The sequence below is a fragment of the Nomia melanderi genome, chromosome 9, assembly GCF_051020985.1.
Source record: "Nomia melanderi isolate GNS246 chromosome 9, iyNomMela1, whole genome shotgun sequence".
NCBI lineage: Eukaryota > Metazoa > Arthropoda > Insecta > Hymenoptera > Halictidae > Nomia > Nomia melanderi.
This window is the reverse complement of record NC_135007.1, coordinates 13,518,194-13,540,715: the sequence shown is the minus strand read 5'-3', so window position 1 is coordinate 13,540,715 and position 22,522 is coordinate 13,518,194. Positions and strand designations below refer to the sequence as shown.

The window sequence follows — 22,522 nt, the reverse complement described above, 5'->3', positions numbered from 1 at the left end:
TCCGAGTTAGATCGGATGATTGAGATTGGGGGGAGTAATTGTTAGCAGAGTACTAACTTTGATAGTTCTTGACCGTTCGTAGTGATCAATATTTCTCTTTTGTGATTTTATTATTATTTTTTTCTGCTTTCTAGAATTAAAGATAGTTATGACAGTATCAGAAGAGTCTAGATTATCAATAGATTAATACGGAACATGAATTTCGGGGAGTTCAAGTGGACTGGAGTCGAGTTTCTGGTTGCAGCGGAATCGGTAGATGCGACAGGGATGCGTTCTGGAGGATGATAACTCGATGATTAAGGGGTAGATTTACCTATTGCAGAACCACACTCGAACGACTTCCTTCTCCATCGCCAAACTATCAGCTAATATAGTGATCTCCTCCGAGGTGGGCTTCGGGTTCTGCACGAACGCTTTCTCCAGCGCCACCCTTACGCTGGTCTCTATCGAGGTCCTCTTCTTCCGCCGCCTGCCGATGGCTTCTGGAGTGGTGAGTGGGTTCGAAAGGGAGTTGGGGTTGTTCAGGGAATTATCCGCGTCCTCCAGCCACTTCTGCAACAACGGCTTCAGTTTGCACATGTTTTTGAAGGAGAGGTTCAGCGCCTCGAACCTGCAACACAAGAAAATTCAACGTTCAGAACTGGATAAGACTTGTGCTATTTATCTTTCAGATAATTCCCTTTCTAGCAAGATATCGATCGAAGTAACAAGCAGCCTATTTTTTAAACTTCCAGCTTATAAAGATGATTGGTAACAGCAGTTGTACAGTGATTGGAACGAACCATTCGATTATTGGACTCATTGAAACGATTGAACACTGATCGAACTAACCTGGAGATCGTGGTCTGCGAGAAATCATTGCCATAAAGCTTGCCCATAGCCAGGCCAACGTCGCCCTGCGTGAAACCGAGCTTGATCCGCCTCTGCTTGAAGGTCTTCGCGAACTGTTCGAGCTCCTCGAGGTCCGTGGTTTCCTCCGGAGAGGGTTCGAGCCTGGTCGGCGGCTGTTTGACCGCTGGCGGCGTGCCAGGCGGCGGCGGTGACCTTTGTTGCGTCAAACCCCGACCAACCAGACCACCGCCACCCTGAAGAGCCTGCTGCTTCTGCAGAGCCTGCAGTTGCTGGGCCGCTTGCGCCACCGCTTGCTGCACCTGAGACAATAAACACGCTCTTTCATCATCCTCGTCGATGGTTCTTCCCCTAACTTGCTAGATTCTTTGTACTTATTGCATTTACACTTTGATACTTTTCATACTTTCGATTTTGATAGTTTGCTATTTGTTAGATCGTCTATTATCTTCTGAGTTTCCCGGTTATTGTTATTAGTCGTTCAGCTCGACGAGGCTCGAACGCAACGAAATTAGTGGATCAATCGTTAGACAGTACCTGCATGGACTGTGAGCGCGGATGACTGGGTCTTGAGGCGTAGCCACCGCTCTGCAACAGCCCCTGCAAGACGTTCACGGCCATTGATCAAACTGCTTGACAACGGTCCCGTGTATTTTAACGCTAGCCCATTACAGTTAATTACACTTCTTTGTGATTGAATCGTTCGACGGCTACGCGATCCGTTCACACTCCGCCGGCCGACTATCAATTAGCTTCCGTTTCGCGATTGGCTCACGGCTGACGGATCGTTAACGCGTTCTCCGCTGTGTCGCTAATGCACGCGCGTTCCTCTGCTCGCGGATGAATGGGTGCTCGGGGAAAATGATTTCGGAGGAAATCGAGGGAAAAGGTTCGCGTGATCTTAATGGTTCGTTTGCAGCGGCCTGATGGAGGATCTGTCAATCTATTGATATTGCCGATTATTATATAGGAGTTCGTACTGTAAATCAAAGATCTTAAAGTTATACGATACAAACGCCTGAAATCCTCTTAAATACACAGAAGGTTAACCCTAAGGAACTAACCATCATTATCGGTTTAAGAATAATTCATCACTAACCTACTCAACACAAGAAACACTCTAACTAACATAAGACAGATGACACATCTTTCACTATTCCCATACTTCAAGATCAACCTGCTCAAGCTCAAAATATAGAATCCCCATTAACACTAGAACCACCAAGCAATCAAACTATTTTCAAATTTCTATACAGGAACTCTAAGAACTATTGACATTTCAGTTGACTTACGATTCAGTTTGCGTATTAAGGAATCAATTTCCTCAGTAATTTCGCGGAGTCTGTTATCTTTTTAACAACCGAAGAGAAAGAATATAGGAAGTAAACTTTAGTAGTTCCAGCGTTAATCTCACGCGTGCCGATCAGAATGGAGAACCACGAGCCCATTTCAAGCACTGTAATTTCGCTCGTCGGTGAACGTAACGGTAGATCAAGAGAGATTTCAGTTCGAAAGACGGCGACACGTGTTGCGCCCGTGGACAGGTACAATCGAAAGAGTTCGCTCGAAGGGTGCTGCTCCTGCCGTCGATCGATTATCTTCACCCTTTTCTTAACCAGATGCTCGATCGCGGGAATAAAGGGCTCGTGCGCGAAACGCGGCGCCTGGGGAGCGAAAGGGTTTCCGTGGGCCTGCGGGTCGCGTGTCGCCGCTAAAATGCGTTTATGCTTATAAGAAGACGTACAGATCTACACACAACCCCCTCGGAGGAAGACACGTGCCGCAGGTTGCGGGGAACCGCGATCCACCTGCGCAACCCTTCTCAACCATGGAAATCAGAAAGCATGACTGTTCTTCTCTATTGTTCCCCGATACCACTCGGAATCAGGATTTTCTAAGACCGTAGAAAGCGATGCAACGGCCAGATAGATTAATGAGCACGTAATTAAGACTAATTGAATATTGTTTAGAAATTTAGATACCCTATCAGCGCCATTGTTCCTGTATTATTCCGTTACTCCGAAGGAATACAATGACTCGGAGAACGCTCGAGAATTAATCAGTTTTTGGGACTAGCGGTTTCGCGTTTCGTTATTATCGAGCAAACACTTCAGTGATCTGTTGTTTACTATGATCATTCTAAATATTTCGTTATATATCACGATTCTTAAACAACCTTTCCAATTTCCAAAATTTGTTCCAATTCTCTTTCAATGCATCGTCAGCTCACCGTAAGCTGATCCGAATGAAAATCAACAGCGAAGAATCTTCCCTCACGCGAAATCAACTCGTCGCAGCCGTCAAGCCCAAGACGCTAACGCGACAACTCAAAGGGAGAGGTCCCCGGAATTAAATATCGGTTACAGGCCGAAAAGATTCTTACGCGATGCGTGTAACCTTTGAGAAAGGGTTCGCGTGCAGGTTGCCACTCGACGAAGGGTTGCAGGATGTCGAGGGGGTCGTGTGCGCACCCTTAATTCCCGGACTGTTCCGAAGGAACGTTGCGATCAAAGACGGCACGGGGGAAATATGGGAAGGAGACGACGAGGAAAAAAGAGAAACAGCCTGGCCACGTGTGAGGGAACAAAGGGCGGGCCCCGGGCAAGGTGCCGAAGGGCCCCGTAGATCTCCTTGTTGCACCTTTCAAAGGAGACACGGAAGACCCGGCCTTAATGCCCCGTCTCGCAGATACTCGCGCGCGCGCGTTCGGCACCCGCCATTAAATCTGCTCAAGTTCGAAGTCGTTTTTGTTGGTTTTTCCGGAAGGTTACGTAGCCGTGCACGCGTTCCTTCCTTAGAAATTTTTTTTCTCCAACCCGGCAGGCCTGCGCTGTTCATTGTTGCGCGGGGGTGGGGGTAGGACGTTTGGAAATCGGATGGAGGATCGTTTTTCAAACGTGTCCCCCGGATATATATATATATAATATCTGCGTCGATTTTCCTGCGATCCGGAGGAACGAAAATGGAGGGTCCGCTGCGAGAACGCAGGTGATAAATGTCTTCCTTCGGGGAGAGATATATTTGAGATTTTGCGATCTATGGGAGTTTTGGTAGATTCGAGATAGGTTTAATGCAGAGGACGTTTCTGTAGGTTTCTGGGGAGAATAGTTATTCAGAGTTTCTGTACTCCTCAGGTTCGTTTAGGAATCGAGTAATATATTTATTCTATCGATACTTAAACTTCAGGGTAACTAGGAATTTCCAATCGATACAGATTCCTGTCGTCCTCTAAATTTCTAATAACACATTCCTCTCTACTGTCTCTACATTGAATTAAAACTTCCATCAAAGAAAAACGAAGACTAAATATCACAAAGCTGGTGAAGAGGAAAGAATAGTACTGCTCAGGTTCGTTTAGATAGGAATCGAGTAATATATTTATTTTATCGACACTTAACCTTCAGGATAACTAGAAATTTCCAATCGATACAGATTCCTGTCGTTCTCTAAATTTCTAATAGCACATTCCTCTCTACTGTCTCTACATTGAATTAAAAGTTCCATCAAAGAGAAACGAAGAATAAATGTCACAAAGCTGGTGAAGACAGTTTCAAAACAAGCGCAGAAAATCGCGGATTATTCACTGTCGATGCTTTCCCTTTCTGGACATCAGATTTTCTACCGAGGAAACGCGAGACCGAACGAGCACATAGAGAAAGAGAGAGGAAGAGAGACGCTGTCTCCCTTTGTGACATCGGCAGTCAGCTATCTCGTCGTCAAATCGAGCGAACCGTCCCCCGAAGAATAAGATGTCTACTTCTTTTCGGGCCGGCCCGATCAGATATACCGGTAGGAGAAGCCGTCGCCTTTGGATCCGAGGTTGATCCAACCCCCTGTCCCGCGATTCGAATCGAATCCGCATCGAGTGGATAATTCGCGTCGGAGTGACCCGGTGCCGGGAGAACAATGGCGGGAACCCGAACGTTCGCGCTTGCGATCTCTTTGCGACCGATACGCGACGCGTCGTCTTAATCAGCGCAACCCTCGAGTCTTGCGAAAGAAGATTCTGTGATTGGACGCACCGCTGGTAGAAGAATTTTATAGGCAGATTCGTAGACGTTCTCTAAATATGTTTCGTAAGTTGAGGTATTGAGGAGCGAGCAACGGAATTTTCGGTTCAACCGTAGGAGGATGGAGATTTGGTAATTTCGAGAACTACCGATATTTTTTCGACAGTTTTTAACCAGTTAACTGTGTTTGACGAGTGATACTAATTCTTTCAGCGATGAATTCTTTATTTTTTCATAAACATGTAATTCTTTGTTTCGCTGTGATCTTTCATTAACACGTTGAATGCCATGGGGTCACCGGTGAACCCCAAGCAAATCGAATTAGTATAGTTCACTCAATTAAACGATGATTATTCGCAAACATTTCTGTATTATAGATAATACTCCCCATTGTGGTGACCAATAAGCCAATTCAGTCGAATGATTTAATATTGTATTTTTTCCATTTTGTGTATTTTGCTCTATGAAATCGTGCAGCGTTCAACGTGTTAAAATATACTCTACGCGCTCGAAATTCCACAGTTAACTGGTTAAATGTACTTTTTATGAGATGCGTTATTCTTTTCGTCAAGTTTGGTATAATAAAACGACAGCTTTAGATAGGTCTAAGGTAAAACGAACGAAGTTTCTAGAAACCTAGATCAAAGTGAATACAGAATCCGTTATCGAAGGGTTAAAGAAATGTATAGACAGTTCGCGAGAGTAGATACAGAATCTTCTTTCCACGTGAAACGTGGACGAAAGGATGGTTCCGACGATTGGATACGAACCTGGTTCTGCAGGAAGAACTGCGCCTGAGCCGGAAGCTGTCCCGCCGCGGCGGGGTTGGCCTGCTGGAACATCGCGAACTGCTGCAACTGTTGCTGCAACGATTGCTGCTGCTGCTGCAGCGTCGAGGCCAACGCTTGGATCTCCTGCGGGCCGAGCGCGCCCAGAGAACCGTGCATCAGCAATTGCTGGCCAACCAGCTGAGCAGCGAGCGCTGCCTGCGAGTTACTGTTGTTCTGCTGGTTGGCCGTGTGCTGCTGCTGCTGATGGCTTCCGGTTATCTGGCTGCTCACCCCGGAACTCGGCGACGAGGCGCTGCCGCTGGTTCCGCTGCTGCTGTTGCGGTGGGACACGTCCGTGACCTGGTGGAGGTTATTCGGTTATTACAAGTACCGATCGTTCTAATTATTAACCCTTTGCGCTCGAGAGGTCTCAGTCACCACTCCGTTTGATACAGCAAAACTGTGATGTAGAATATTTAGTATTCGAAATTAAACTTTGTATTGCAATGAAATATTTAACAGAAGTGTTCCTTAATTTATCTGTGAATTATCGTTAAATTAGTTTCAATGTCGCCTGTATCTCGTCGAAGAATGTTGAATATTTCCAGTGAGAAGCTTTCGAGTGCAAAGGGTTAATTCTTTCACTTTCAGAACAACTGATCGTTCAACACTAGGTTTACGGAACGCGTCAAATTGCATATTGGATATTAGAAATATTATTTTGTAAATGTTCACGCCGATTTTGATTGATGCGATCACACATGTACCCCAATTGCCTACTATCGAATCTCCAGTTTCCACGATCTAAATAAACGAGCATCAATTCTTTTAGGAATAATAGAATGAAGTGTACAATAAATGTAAACCTAGTGTTAACTGATTCTTCAGTTATTCAGTTCTCCGTTTTGTTCAATCTTTGGAAGAACTCTGTTGCTGCTTTCTATAGATTCAAATGTCAAAACAGTGCATTAGGGCAATTCGGAAGAAATTAAATAAAGTTATCAAACAGAAACGAATGAAATTACTTTTCTCCTCAATCTTATTCTCTGGAAGAACTCTATTGCTACTTTCTATAGATTCAAATGTCAAAACAGTGCACTAGGGTAATTCGAAAGGAATTAAATAAAGTTATCAAACAAAAGTGAATGAAATTACTTTTCTGTTACAGCTAAAATAAAATATTGCTGTCGTATCATTTGGGCGACTATAAACTCACATCTTCAGGTATCTACGCGCCGCGCTAAAAAAAGTGGTCGATCCTAAGGGTGCTTTACGAATTGGATGGACGTTACCGATGTCCCAACGTAACGCGCGGCGATTACATTCTTCCCTAGATTCGACGGAAGTGAAAAAAAAATCGATCTCCATAGAATCGTGGCCGCGAGCGTCACGCCGTAACGTGGGACCAGAAACACGAAGAACCGGAGGAACAGGCGCGCGGGCCACCCTCCCTAATATTACAGAGTAAACGGCGCCGAACAAAGACGTGTTTACACTCGGCCAGGTCAGGATATTGGTCACTACGGTCCATCCAGTGCTTTTGTGTTTTATAAAACCCACACGCCCTCTCCCTCCTCCCTCTGTCCCTTCCTGTCGTTCATCTCGCTAGTGGCTTCCTTTATTTATTTGCCAAATATTGAACGGGAGCACTTTTTGCACCGTGAAAAAAGCCCCGGATGCCTGCGACCCCAGAAATTTCACCGGAAACCGTGATCTTGAATATTACCGATGTCACTTTCGTCTGAGAACTGTTTCCAACCCCTAAACTTATTCGTGGTCGTTTATTTCTCGTGCTTTCGCTTTGAATGATTTTCTGGTAGCAATAAATAATCGTTTGGAAATATGTTACCTTAGAAAGATAAGGTACTTTGATTCGGGACATCGATTGTAGAATTTCTTTTGTGAATCTTAGTTAAGAGATGTTTTATTACAATAACTAAGCTGCATTAATATTCTAATCGTTAATTGAACCTTCGACTATTGATATGAAATGGTTTCTAAACTCTTCGGAACATGCGTACTTACCAGATTGAGAGCTTCCCTGTCCGAGTCCATGGAGTCATGGTCAAGGTTCGCCTCGGTGGCATCCTGGATGTCACTGGCGATGCTTCTGTCGTCTCCGCTAAGTTCGTGGCCGTCCACGTCTCCATGGAGGTCAGCATCTATAACAAAAAGCAAAGGAGCAATCGTTAAAATCATTTCTTGCGATCCCGGAAGACAGGTTCATATAACAGAAAACAAAGAGGGAAAAGGGAGTGCACGCGAAGAAGGTCGAACGAAAGGGTAACGGTAAAAAGGGAAACAATTCAACCCCGCGTACGAGAGTCGACGATTAATCGGCGAAGAACGAATTCGTACAATCATTGTTGTTTTGCGGCCTGTACTTCTGATGGAGACGGTAACGCGTGGGGGTGGATGTCGGCGTGCTGGTCGCATGTAGTCGCATGTCCGCAAAGATCATCCTGGGATCTTCGAGGAAGACCATCTTAGCCTCGTTCGTGTCCGAGGATCCTCGTGTCCCTTCACCAGCCGTCACATTAGTGCGGTTTCCGCGATCCACGACGCTCACCGCTCGCGATTCTCAAGCGTGGCAGTGGGGGACGATCCGCGACGATCGAACATCAAAGTGTCCCTCCCACCGTCGTCCTCCTCATCTCGGAAAAACGATCCACCGCACTGTTCACCGTGTTATATCGGAATTACATAAAATATCTCGTATCCCGCTCCAAGTGAGCATTAAAAAAAATTCAAAGATACCAGAGAACGTAAAGGAAGAATTCACATTTCAAATGCGGCTGATTATTCAAAGTTCAGGTTACTCGAATTTACACGTATATTCTATAATTAGCAATCACTGTTCGAGTATTCAAATCGAAGAAATTCACGTTCCATCGAATGCAAAAATGCAAATATAAGGAAGTCCATCAGTTGAATTAAAAATATATATACATATATATACATTCAACATGAATAATGAATAAATTAATAATCGCGCACAGTGTTGTATATACTCGTAGTACCGAAGCGACCGGAATCCTTAAGGGGCGCTCACATCAGGGAGACCGAAGGTCGCGCGGAACCGTCGGTCCTCGCCTCGCCGCCGGTACAGAACGAATGTCAGAATGACGCAACGAAATCGTGGCCCCAAACGAGCGGAGCCAAACCCTCCCCACCAGCGTCGCGCCGGGTAGGCCCTCGACGATTGGTTCCTCGTGTTCGTGGTGTTCGTGCACGATTGGCCGCGACAGGGCCGAACCCTTTTCGCCTTTCTTCGCGCGCGCCCCTCTACGCGGCACGCGAAAATCAACCCTTCGCGCATCCATCATCGTGTCTTATGACCTACCTCCCTCGCCACCCCTTTCTTGCCGCGTCCACCGGCGCTAAACGCGCCCCCCCCGAAAAAAAAGGGCACCGCGCCGGGTATAATGGCACGGAACCGATTCGCCCGGATCGAGGAAACGAGCTTACCAACGCCATTCGCGCTCCGGCGCAACGGTTTTTAATAATAATTACTTCGATACGCTTGGGACACCCCTTTTTTGCGAAGGGAGCCGAGGCTTGGACGTCGCAGACGTGGGATCGAGCTTTGATCCTTCTGACAGAGAAGGATGGCGTTTGAATGTTGCAATTGGAAGTTTGAGGAATCTTTCGGGGGAGTTCGTTTGGGGGTAGCGTTTTTGGAGGAGTAGGGATTGTTTAGAATAGGGAATGTGAAAATGTTGGAATTTGAATTGTTAATCGAGTTATAGGGATGTTTCGGTGTTGGTAATCGGTGAGTTGGAATTGTAACTGTGGAGGGTGAGATTATGGAATAGAGGGAATGAGCTGTGAGATTCACTGGAAGTATTTACAGAAAATGCGTTAATATCGTTGATAGTTATAAAATTCATAGCTTCCAATGGAAGTCTAGAAAATCTGATGTACCATTCGAATCGGCTTCGACAACTCCGAAGAATCACGGTTAACAATAAATTCCCAAGGATCCTCTTCCGAGTCGTTAGGCCGTCAACTCTCGCGCCTCGGTACCAAAGTGAAAAACCGCGCGGGGCGCGAGAGCGGGCAAGGGTCAGTGAACCGTCCAAAGAGAAGAAGTCGCTCGGCCGCTGAGAGCAGACCCGCGGCCCCGAAACTTTCCCATCGCAAGTCCCGGGACAAAAGCGACGGAATAGAGATAAACGCTCGCGAAACGCCGGTAAAAAAGACGGCGGTCGCAGGTGGGGATGGGCGCGCAGCGGCACAAAAACGTTCCTCGCCGAGGGGTGGAAGAGAAGGTCAAGGCTGGGCGGCGAGCGGATCGAAAGAGGAAGAAGAAGAAGAAGAAGAAAAAAAACACATTTCGAAATCCTGTGAATCCTGTGAATTTCGACGCGACCGTTCGTGCTCGCCCCGATTTTCGCTCCTTCGCATCTGTGCGCGTCTCCCCTTCGTACCTGACGTGGATTCCCCAGAAAACGGCGAAAAAAAAGAAAGGAAAGATGGTAAGAGGGGGGAGAGACGTGACAGGTCAGGTAGAACGCGCCGAGAGAGATCGAGAAAAATCGTCGGTATTGGTGGATTCCCTATAAAATTTCAGTTACTCGTCCCACCGTCGTCGCTCCGCGCTCGATTACACCCCTCGCGCCGGGGAAAGCAGGTACACGCACTCGGTTTCCCTTTTTACCCCCGAATTTGCATCGTCGTTCCCCTCTTTTCACCGAAAATTACGCTTTTTTCGGCCGTGAGAAGCTCCCGCGTCCTCCGAACCCGGGAAAACAAGCGGCGAGAGGGGTCGGAAAGGATTTTTTCGGCCGAAACGCCGTAGGTTCCCATTTTTCCACCCCTTTTCTCGGCGCGCACGTCTCCCGCGACGTTTATCGCGGACCGTGGCCCGCCAGGTGCGAGATCTCGTCCGTTAACGGACGAATCACTTAGATAAGGAGACTCCCAGTTCTCCGTCGTTCCTCTTTTTACGCCGTTTTCTTCCCCACGATCGCGAGCCACGCGATTGGTTCTTCTTCGGCGCGCTCCTCGGGTTGGGAGAGTCCGCTGACGGTTTCGGCGAAGTTCAACGGACTTTTGGCGGTAAGGTTAACGGAGAGAAGATGGAGGTGACTGTGAGTGGAGGAAGAGAGGTGATACCGGTGTGCGTCAACGGTTTTTCAACGGAAGACTGTTTTGAAAAATTGTGACGGCATGGGAGAGCTGGTTTTTTTACCATCCCATCGATCGTCTAGAGAATGGAAGATTTGAGCTAATCTTCCAAAATTTAATAAATAAATCTTAAATAAATCTTTCGAATCTTTGGAAAACAATATCAAAACTGAACTGAAATTCTGTAGACATTAGAATATTAACACATTGCGTACCGGTAACGAGAAATCTCGTTTTTATATAGACACTTAACTATGCAAATTCGCTAATTACCACAGCATTGAGAAAATATAAAATTTCATTCGAATTATTTATTTAAAATATATTACATAACAATATGATATGAGTTTTCCTATGTATAGTGATATAAGTTGACCTCAGTGAAAATTGCCATCACAATTCAGTTTTCTGAAAATTAGCCGGTACGCAATGTGTTAATTATTAAAATTTATCTTATATCTTCCGAATCCTTGGAAAACGGAATATCAAAACTAAATTTAGATCCTCTAGACATTAGAATACTGACACATAAACTATTAAAATCTATCTTAGATCTTCCGAATCCTTGGAAAACAGAATATCAAAACCAAATTTAGATCCTCTAGACATTAACACACAAACTATTAAAATCTATCTTAGATCTTCCGAATCCTTGGAAAACAGAATATCAAAACCAAATTTAGATCCTCTAGACATTAACACAAACTATTAAAATCTATCTTAGATCTTCCAAAATAAAACCGAATGAAGTAACAGAACGAAGTTCAACTGTCCTAACAATCAGAATATCAGCGAAGCAACTGTCGGCTGCGATTCCCAATTATTCCATCGGCGGACGATAAAACGGAATTCCAAGCGATCCAGCTGCGGACACGGAATCTCGCTCATCCGGAACAAGATCGTATCTCACGATCGCATCGGCGGGCTCTCATTGTCCCGCATCTGCATACACCGACGCAGGCTAGGTGCCATTATAAATGGGCCCGGGCCACAATGCCCCCTGCCCATGCAATTTCCAGGCATTGATGCCCGTTTAACGTTCGCGCGGGTGACACGGTAACCGTCTATCCATCACCCACCCACATTTACGCGGCGGCCGGCCTGCACGCGCACACCGACACACGGCTGCGACGCAACCGGGACCGTTCCGCGAAGGAGGGCTGCAGCTGGACCGTCCCGACCTTCGACGCCTAGATTTTCTCTTCCTTTTGCCGCTGCGCCGGGGGAAAACTGGGCGACGACCTGACCTTCCGAAATAACCAGAATCCGGGGAGACCACGGCCACGTCACGTACGTCAGGTGATAAAACGGGACAGGACACCTGAGCTGTGGACACTGTGCATCCCCTCGATCGTGGTTTTCGAGGAACGCCGATCGCCGATCGAAGGGTTGACTTTTCGCAGTCTCGGAACTCGAAATAAGACTTCTTGCTTGTTCGACGAAAACGTTCCTGGGAGATTTCGGAGCTTTTCGAAGAACTTTCTTGAAGAATTTTGGGATCGTTGGATCTTCGAATGGAAGTTTCGAAGGTTGTCTGGGCTTTGCCTTAATTGGTTCTTTGATTGGTTAGGTTAGTAACATTGTTTGAATGATTTGGACGTGTTAAGGACTAGAGAAGCTATAGTCCAGTGATTATCACAAACTATAGAAATAAAGTTGATAGAATTGTAAATCTACTAAATCTACGAAATGGTCTACTTATGATTGGCAGCATATTTTCCTCCATTAAAGGGTTATTCCACCTTTGCGGACATTTAAACGGCAATAACCCCAGAATTCAGGTGCCAAGCACGAAAACTGTCTGCGCTGTCCATTCAGGTCGCACTGTGAATATTTCTATCTAATTCGAGGGAACGCCTCGGTGAATAGCCGCGGCAGCTTTCTCCGTGCGCGACGCAACAATCGCCACGAAGAAGTTCCATTTTCTGGATGAATTCTGCCGTGCAACAAAGGCCCTCTTTGCCTTCGTCTTCCACTCACCCCCCCGGCTCCGTCGTTTCACGACTGTTGCGTGGGATCGGCCGATGTTTTTGTCCGCTCGGGCGAGAATGGCTGGTGGCGACGGCGAAAGGGCACGTCGCCCTTTCCCCCCGCTCGATCTACATAAAATATCGATTCGAACAGCTTTCAGGAAAAATATCGGCAAGTCACGAATACCCGTGTACGCTCTTTCTCTTCTCTTGCTACCGTGTTTTCTCTTTTCATCTCTCCTTTCCTTTTTATCTTACACTTTTCTTCAGCCTTTCTCTTTATCCTTCATCTTTTTCTGTCTTCTATTTCTCTTTAAATTTCGCTTCTTTATCTTTCACTTTTCTCTATCTTCCGTTTCTCTTTAAATTTCGTTTCTTTATCCTTCATCTTTTTCTGTCTTCCATTTCTCTTTAAACTTCGTTTCTTCATCTTTCACTTTTCTCTATCTTCCATTTCTCTTTAAATTTCGTTTCTATATATTTCACTTTTCTCTATCTTCTTTTACCTAAATTCTTTCCTCTTCCTCTCACTATTCACTATTTTACTTCTTCTCTCTTGTCTCTCTACCTCCCTCCACTCTTCACCTTTCACTGCTCTTTATTTCTCATTTCTCATTTCTCTCTATCCTCCTCCTTCCCCATCCTCCTCTTCCCGCTGATTCTCTCCTTTCCACCCTCGGTTCGTGAAACCGGCTCTTCTCGGTTTAACGAACGGCACCACAAAGGAGAAATCGTTATTTTCACGGCTCTGCCCGATTTCGCGGTTGCATCCCTCGTTCCCCTGCGCTCCGGCACCCTCCTCATCCTCTTCCCTCGCGGCTCCGCCCTCAGGTTCGCCCTCTTCCTCTCTGCCTCTTCCAGATCGCGGCTTCTCTTCCCTCCCTTTTTGCTCGATTTACTCGGTGCGCTTCGTCTTCCAACGACCATTCCTTTTTTCCTCTTTCCTCTCCGTCTCTCTTTCTCTCTTCCCCCGCCGCTTCTTATTTTCCGCCGCGCACCGCCGCCCTCCCGCGATCGATCCGCTTTCGTAATTCGCAACAGAGACTCTCGGACCGAGCACAAAGTAATGGTACCGCAATTACCGGGCTGTGTCTCCCGGTTCCCCTTTGCTCGCTTCGTCCGTATGTCGGCCGCAATTAAAGCATTTCCGATGACGACGTCTCGTGTACGCGATTACCGTTACATTTCGACGTTTCAGGGAGGCATCGACGCATATACTTGACGCATTCGATGCACGATAGTGTCCAAATGCAATTCGTTAATACATGAAACTATATGCTCGCTAATTAATAAATCTTCGATGATCAAATACGTATTCAATAAAAATCCTCTTTCATAATATACGTAACTGTTCACTCGCAATTTATCCATACCACTATGCTTCAACGCATCTTAAGTATTCACTCGCAATTTATACATAATACTGCATATTTCACTAAACAAATATGAAACTCCACTTTCCAACCGATTCGATTCGAATAGTAATACATTTTCAGTTCAAATGCATTTCCTTCGAAGCTTCATCAAACACGAAGAATAGCTCAATGAAATAAATTCGTTCTAAAATGATCCAGGATCTCTTCGATCCAACAGTGTCAGCGAAAAAACAGATTCACCCTCCCAGAGTGAAACGTTTCGAAAGGAGCCTCCTCTCGATTTACCTGCATCTTAGATCGTCGCAAGATCGCATTAAGTCTCTCTCCTTCTCTCTCGCAGTTCTCGGCAGAATGTCTAAACGGCATCTGCCTCCGCGTCGTTTCTTCGTCGCCATTCTTACGTAAGGGGACGACAATGCGGCCAACCCCCTCAGAGTACGGGGGAGGAATGTCGGGCCCCATTATTCCGGGCCTGCGTGCACCGCCTGTCAGCCGACTTACGATTTTATTAGGGCCTTACATCATTCGATTATGCTCGCCGGGTCCGTTTTCATGCATCGAGGCACACGGAGGACGTCATCGGGCTTCCAGCGTCTCTTGAACGATCGCGTTCGAATTTCCCTTCGCCGAGCGTGACAAACCCCGTTCCGATCTCGATTTTTTCGGACGGAACAGCGATTTTAGTTGCGCAGAAAATTTCGTATTATTTCTTTGAGATTCTTAGAGTACAGTTTCACTTTTATGTTGTGAAGCGAGAATTATAGTGGAGAATTAAATTTAACAAATGTAAGCTAATACTTGTTTCGAATAAATGCAAAAATGTGAAAATAGAACCTTCCTTTGTACTAAAATAAAAAAAATTCAATCAAAGCGAATTTGAAAGTAAACTCCCTAGAATTCAAACTGTAATAACAAGCTTCGAAATATATCATTCGTTACCAAACTCATTCCACAAGAAAATAAAGATGTATTTGGAAGACGCGAACAAATGACTCAATCAGTCGAACAACAAGAGATCAGCACGTTTCCTGTTCTCCTATTAATAAAGCATATAATTTAACTTTATCCGTTGAAGGTTCTGTACATTTCAAAGAATCTTCGTCAAAGGGTTGAATAATTGAAACTTCATAGAATCAAGGTTTCACCATATTCCTCCGCCAGAGTTCCAAAGTTTTCTAACACTAGGTTTCCGGTCATTTATTGTACACTTCATTCTATTATTCCTAAAAGAATGCTCGTTTATTTAGACTGTGGAAACTAGAGATTTGATAGTAGGTAATTAGGGTACATGTCAGTGTGATCAATAAAAATCGGCGTAAACATTTGCAAAATAATATTTCTAAAATCCAATATGCGTCAATTTGACGCGTTAAACATTCTCTCCTAGTGATTCTTACGTTTTCGAAGAGCGAAAGAGAGGCTGAGGCCGGTTGGCGGGAAAAAAAGCGTCGGAATCATTGTCGAAGGGGCCAGAAATCGGCTAAGGCGAATCAGACAGTGGTCTGAAAAGGGGGGAGAGGACACGCGAGGGGGATAGATCGACGAGCCAATAGAATAACAGTTTCCTCTGGCGTGTTTTGAAACAGCAGCGGTGCCGGCGGCCCGGCAAGGGTGACGAGAGAAGGGGTGGACTGGTTTTCGAGCAGCGTGTGGGGTGAGTCTAAAACCGTTAGGTTGGTCGCGTGCTACCAGAGGCACGTGGCCTTCCTCTCTCTCGCTCTCTCTCTTCCTCTCTATCTCGTCTACGCAAGCGCACGCTCACGCGTGTATACCTCCGTCCCGACCTTCTGGTACTGGTAATGGCTCCGAGCATTTAGAGCGACGATCCTGCTACCACTTCGTCCGCAATCTTCCGCCGAATCTTTGGTAACGACCGGAACCTCGTTTGCCATTCATGGAATCCTTCCCATCGGGAATGAGTTTCGGGATGCAACGAGCGGCCATTAAACACGCTCCTCGCGTTATCAAATGCTCCTCGAGCTCTTGGCTTATGGAGATTTCGAATTGCGACCGATAAACGAACGTGTCCGCTTGGTTTCGGTGGATATTCTCTGTTATTGAAGTTTCATACGTAAACTTGCTGGGGATTTCCTTTTGCTTGTGGATGGTTGTTCGTTTACGTAGGTATGATCGATGTGGTTGCAAAGAAATCATTGCGTGAATAATATTGGAAAGGATATGAAAGATAGAACTTCGAATAGAACTTTTTATATTTAAGCTTAGATTAACACTAGGTTTACGGGCATTTATTGTATACTTCATTCTATTATTCCTAAAAGAATTGATGCTCGTTTATTTAGATTGTGGAAACTGGAGATTTGATAGTAGTTAACATTTACAAAATAATATTTCTAAAATCCGTAAACCTAGTGTTAACACTTAGCGCTCGAGAGGTGACTCTCAGTCATCACTTGATTTGATACAGCAAAATTATAAAGTCTTATATATAATATTAAGCTTTGTATAATGCATCAATAGTGAAAAACTCTCGAGTGCAAAGGGTTAACTTAAACTTTGTATTGCTATGTGAAACGTTTAAATAAAATAGCGTCGTTGCTTAAATTACCTGTGAATTATCCTTAGATCAGTTTTAATGTCATTTATATCTTGTCGGAAAATATCGAACATTTCCACTGAAATTCTTGCCAGTTCAAAGGGTTAAATATCGCGAGAGTCCATTGAAGACACCCGAGAAACACGAATAAACCATCGATGCCCAGAAATGTAAAAATTAGTTCCCAAGAGTTACAAAATTCTGATTCCTCCGGAAACTACCTGGCGTATACCTACGTATCTACTGTTCAAACATCCATAATTTCAGAATCCGAGCGCAAACGTGAACGGCAATAGCGACAGGCCCTTTCACCGCCACACGATTTAATGACAGGGCACATGGAAATACGGGAAAAACAGTTTGTCAATTAACGGCGGCGCAGCCGACGCCGTCCAATTTGCTGCGATCCGGGCACAAAGGGAACGCCGAGGGTCAGGGGCTATCGATCCAGGAAATTCGATGATCGGTTCTAACCCGAAATTAAGCGCCAGGTAAGCAACGAGATTCCCTGGACACATGGCGCGGCCGTGCGTGCGCGCCATTAGCCGCGGTTGCACCGGTGAAAGCGAAATATTCCGGGGCGGCGGGCGTGGGTCGGGACAGATGCAGGATCGGTAAATAGTCGGCTGGATAACAGGCCCTCGCCCGGCGTGCTCTCGTCCTCGTGATCGTCATCGTCGTCATCGACAGCTACCGTTATAATGAAACCGAACGCGCGAGAGGCACGTGCTACTGGGACGATCTGGGAGTCTGCGATGCAGATGAGCGCCGCGTAACGGTACACGGAGGCGCAGGAAATGCAGATGGCTCCAAACACGAGCACCTTAGGCTACGAAAACATTGAATATTCCTGGTCTCGTGAATTTGGGATAACTGTGCATGACTGGAATTATTTGAGCGTGTCTTTAGAATTCTGTATAGTGGAAATGGTTCTGTTAGTCGCATAGGAAATTGGAGAGTTTGTGAACGGTCCCTTGAGATTGGATCTTGTAGATCTTACGAAGTGATTGATAAATATAATAAATATGATTCGATATAGCATCGAGAGATTTTTGTAGAAATTTATGATTAAATTGAGAATAGTTTCAGTTGGAAGATTGAGAGATTATTGATTATTTGCGTACTATTTGCTTTCGTTACTAAGTGTAATATTTTACTATCGAGAATTGGTAAGAAATACAACGAAATTTTCCATTCTACTTCAGGTGGAAATTTCGTTTGAAGATAATACATTGGTAATGGTAAAATAGTCCCAGGGTAATGAACATTGATTCTTGTTGAATTAGTTTAGAAATCTTCATCGCGAGTCTCACTCGTCGGCAAGGGGTTAATATATTGCAGACGAGGTGATGTCAGTTGAAGGGGGTTGGGGATCGAAGTGAGTTTGCCAATGAGAGAAATCGCAGGAACACGACGACGCGACAGGATCGGCTGCAGCAGCGGTGAAAAGCAATTAAGGGGTTGAAAACTCCATCACGGGTACGGGAAGAAAAATGGTCCGCAGTGCCGCGGCCACGTTCACCGTAAATTTCCGATAAGGAAATGAGACTATGCATATAAAAGAGAGGGTTTCCGCGAGGGACTTCCACATTGGCACTTCGGGTCCATTTGGTGCCGGCACCCCCGCTGCTGGCTGGCAGTGATGTATGGTGCGGTGGACCTGCACGCTGACCGCTATCGGCGATCTTCTGTTTCACAGGTTCGCGGTGCTCGATTTTCAGCACTTCGAATACCTTTACATACGCTGCCTTTCAATTCGAGTTAATTTTCGCATCGCTATCTCCGCGTAATCGGGTGTACAATAAAATCCCGAGCTTTTTACATTGATAATTTTTCTCACAGGAATATAGGAAATATAGATAACACGTTAGATTAGATAAAGATAAAGGTTTCTCAACGTAATATAAGAAACGATAATAAACGATTATCCAGATACTAAATATTTAATCCTGTTATCACTTAATAACTCGATAAGAGAATCATTTTTAACGAGGAAAAAGGTATAAAGATGCCAAATTTTTCACAGATTCATTAACACGTTGGATGCCATGGTCACCGGTGACCTCAAATTACTATATTCAATTAAACGATGATTTGGAAACTTTTCTGTATTAATAGTAATACTAATGCAGTGACATTCAACAAGATAGACCTGCAATAATAATTTCAATTACATAATTTCATATTAGATTATTTTCATTTTGTACATTTTTCTCGGTAGAAACGTGCGGCACTCAACGTGTTAATTAATTTCTAGGGGAAATCGATGAAGTAGTGGTTACTGACGGTGTATTATGGAAAAAGTTCTGAATGCCAGCCTGACCCGTCACGAACTCCTGAGGGCTCGACGATGATGGAGGAAAGCGGCTGACCGACGAGGAACGAGGGTGGAGGGATTGGAAGTGGCGAGACTATTTGAATATCCCATATTTAAGATTCGTCCGGCGTAGTACGGGGCAGTGATTGCCGGCTTGGCAGGCCGGTCACGTGGCCCGGCGCGTCATACGCGTCAAACCGACCGACCCCCTATGGAAACCGCCCCTATTGCGCCTAAGGCCGGCCGCCAGTCCCGCGAACACTTTACATTCTATTTTCACGCTGTACTGACCCCGATGTATGCGACTTTCTTAACATATTCGCCAGATATTGGCTCGCTGGCACGTGCTCGGGCTGACCGCTCGATATTCATTCCCGAAAGAGGATTCTTCGCGGGCCACCAACGTCGGAAGAGAATCCTTGGCTTCAAGGGTTCCTTTCCTGATTCAATTATCAATGGTAATTAACGAGAAGTTTCGAAAAGTGAGAAGTACGGAGAACGGAGGGTAGAGTGCAATAAGATGTTACAAAGGTGTTAACCCTTAGCACTCCAGGTTGTTTTGTAATCTATTAGCAGCTGTAACTAGTTTTTATAATATTCCTAGCGAAAATGAATGCTATAACATTTCTTCGATCTTTTATTTTCCTTAGCACAAAATTTGGATGTGTGGAAAATGTAAGAATTCTAGGGTAGTTTCTTTAAGATTTATTGAAGTATTTAATATTATAACTGGTGCGATATTGGAGCCTACAGAGTTCAAAGGGTTAAAGTATAATAAAGAGAAAATTAAATATTTGCTTTTAAAAGATATTAATTCAATAAGCATCTAATCTTAAAAAATATTATTCTAACACCAAGTCCAATTTAGTATTCCTAATTAAAATTGCTCTCCGCTTCGCTTACAGTAAATTATACCTTGACAAAGAAGATGATTCAGGAAATTGACGTAATTACACCAGAAACGGTTCCATTCTTTAAAAAATTTTAATGTAATAAGCATCTAATCTTAGAAAACATTACTCTACCATCAAGTCCAATTTAGTATTCCTAATAAAAATGGCTCTCCGCTTCGCTTACAGTAAATCATACCTCGACAAAGAAGATGATTCAGGAAATTGACATAATTACACCACAAACGGTTCCATTCGACTGCGAATCACACCCACCCCTAACCCCCGCGTGAACTGTAAAATTACCAAGATACAATAGCAGCGTTCAACCGGTTCAATCGCCACCGGTCAGCCATGCAAAGCTCCCTCCCAGAATTATGACGAGCACCTGACAAAACGAAAATGGGGTTGCCTCCTATTTTACGCGTGTCACCGCCCCCACAGTGTTTTCACGGGACGGCGAGCACCCCCGGACTTTTCGCCAGGGGCGGACCGCTCGCGAGGGGTGGCACACCTAACCGAGTTAAATAACGCTACATTAGCGTCCTCGTGCTCGATACTGGCTCTGTCCGAGTGTGAAATACCCCCGGGCTTATCAGGCCGCCGCAGAGCTTTTTTTTTATTAGCCTCCGGCCATCCGGCCCTCTCGCTCTCTCGAACCACCGGCCCGGTGAAAAGTAAATTCTCGGAGATATGGGAAACCATACTTTCCGGGAGGACGCGTTTAATCGAGCTTGGAATGTAACGAGGAACGAGAACCGGACGGTTCTCGTTTTTACTGCTGGCCTAGCTGCGCGAAATTCACAGGTCACAAATTGACCCCCGGTGAAAAGGGGATGCTTCCTCTTTCGAGAATCCTTTGGAAAAAGAAAGATGTAATACGTTGCGATCGTTAGTGTATGGTAAGCATAGATTACAGTGATTTTTAGTAATTATAATTTTATATTATAAGAGATCAGTTGCTCGAAATAAAAGTTTATTATAGATCTTTCGCGATAGTAATTGAAAGGTAACTTTTATATCACTCTGTAATGAAAAATGAATTCCCTAATAATCAGTAATATACTCTAATAACGGAATAAATAAAACAATTCCTTTTGAATAATATTCTAATGTTTTTCATAGTGAAGAGTGTTACAAACGTTGCTCGTATAAAATAACAATGAAAACTGCTCCCGATAGGATAACTGGCAAAGTGTTAACGCGCAGTCGTAACGCATGAAATATTTCGCGATCGAAAAAGTTGTCCATACGAATCCATCGCCAGACATCATCCAGCCGTCCAGAAAGCGAGGCTAACGATGAATTTGAGCGGGTTCCCGGACGATCGAGGCGGAGTCCGATAATAGATTTAATTACTCCCTTGGAGGGCCAGTTGCTGGACGAGGACGGCCATTCCCCGGGCCGCACAACTCCGTATCACCGGGGCGAGCGCGTAACGACGCCGTTTACCTGGGCCGCGTCGCCGTCGTCCTTTGTCCTTTTGCCACAATTACCGTCGTCTAGACGCGGGCCTCCGTTTCTCCGCGAAATGACAATTACATAGCGCCGAGATCGCCCCGTCGACCGTTTCTTCCCTCGGAACGACCCCGGCTCATCCTCCGAGGAACGCCTTTGCCAAGAGCTTTCTTTCCTCTTTCCGCCATTCCGCGCCGAGATAGCGAAACTTTCGAATAGGCTAATTACATTAGAAATATCGCGGAGAAATTCAATTCTACTCGATTTCTATTATTACCGAATTCGAACTTCGGCAAGGCGGTTTGTTACGTAGGAGTATTGATCTTTTTGCGATCATTTCCGAGGAAAGTTTTGAATAAGATCCGGGATAAGACACTTTTCTTCGTCTTTTCCGCCATCCTGCGCAGAGATAAGGAATCTTTCGAGTAGAATAATTAGAAATATCGCGGAGAAATTCAATTCCACTCGATTTCTACTATTACTGAATTCGAAGTTCGGAAAGTCGGTTTGTTCCGTAGGAGTATTGATCTTCTCTCGATCATTTCCGAGGGAAGTTTTGAATAGGGAAGATAAGGAATCTTTCGAATAGAATAATTACAGCAGAAATAGTACATAGAAATTCAATTCTACTCAGTTTCTTTTATCATCAAATTCGATGTTCAAGAAGTTAGTTTGTTCGGTAATGACGCCTGTCTTTGGTGATTATCGTGTAAGAAGATTTTGAATACGGTTCATGAACAAGTTTCTAGATATTAGCAAGTATATTCGATCCGAAATAAGTCGAGACAGTTTTTTTCTGGCCATCCCCTTTTCGTTTGCCCTTCGCCATTCGCGACAGCACCCTTTTTTCGTTCGGGCAAGAGAGAGCGAGAGAGATGTTCTTTCCTATTGTTACCGGATCTCTCACCCCTCGCCGGCTCTTCCTTTCACAGTTCTGGCTTAATGGCTGACGCGGCTATCGGGTTTCTGCAGAAGCGTAAAGAATCTTCGAGGAAAGCCGCGAGGAGAACGATACATCTGGCTCGGCTTCGGATCGCTCGTTTTCATTGATCAGCCTCGCTCGCGAGCGGGGAAGCTGTTATTCATAGTTTTCTCCGGGGCGAACGCGAGTCTCGCTAAGTTTCCAAATGGCAGGAGAGACGGCGAAGTTTCGGGCCATTAAATCCTGCAATATATGATGAAAGAGATTCGAAGAAGT

The 22,522-nt window shown here is 45.1% G+C and overlaps 1 protein-coding gene across 2 annotated transcripts in view; it reads right to left on the bottom strand.

Annotated features, from left to right (window-relative positions):
• Positions 1-22,522, bottom strand: part of LOC116427259 (uncharacterized) — a 165,871-nt gene that overhangs the window by 5,643 nt on the left and 137,706 nt on the right. The window contains exons 5-9 of one of the 2 annotated variants that reach the window (XM_031977394.2): positions 7,655-7,791; positions 5,630-5,989; positions 1,387-1,449; positions 832-1,151; positions 314-610 (exon numbers count right to left, since the gene is read on the bottom strand). In XM_031977394.2, coding sequence (XP_031833254.1) covers positions 314-610; positions 832-1,151; positions 1,387-1,449; positions 5,630-5,989; positions 7,655-7,791 — 1,177 coding nt within the window. The remainder of the gene's footprint in view (positions 1-313; positions 611-831; positions 1,152-1,386; positions 1,450-5,629; positions 5,990-7,654; positions 7,792-22,522) is intronic. The other variant, XM_031977395.2, reaches the window with a different exon arrangement.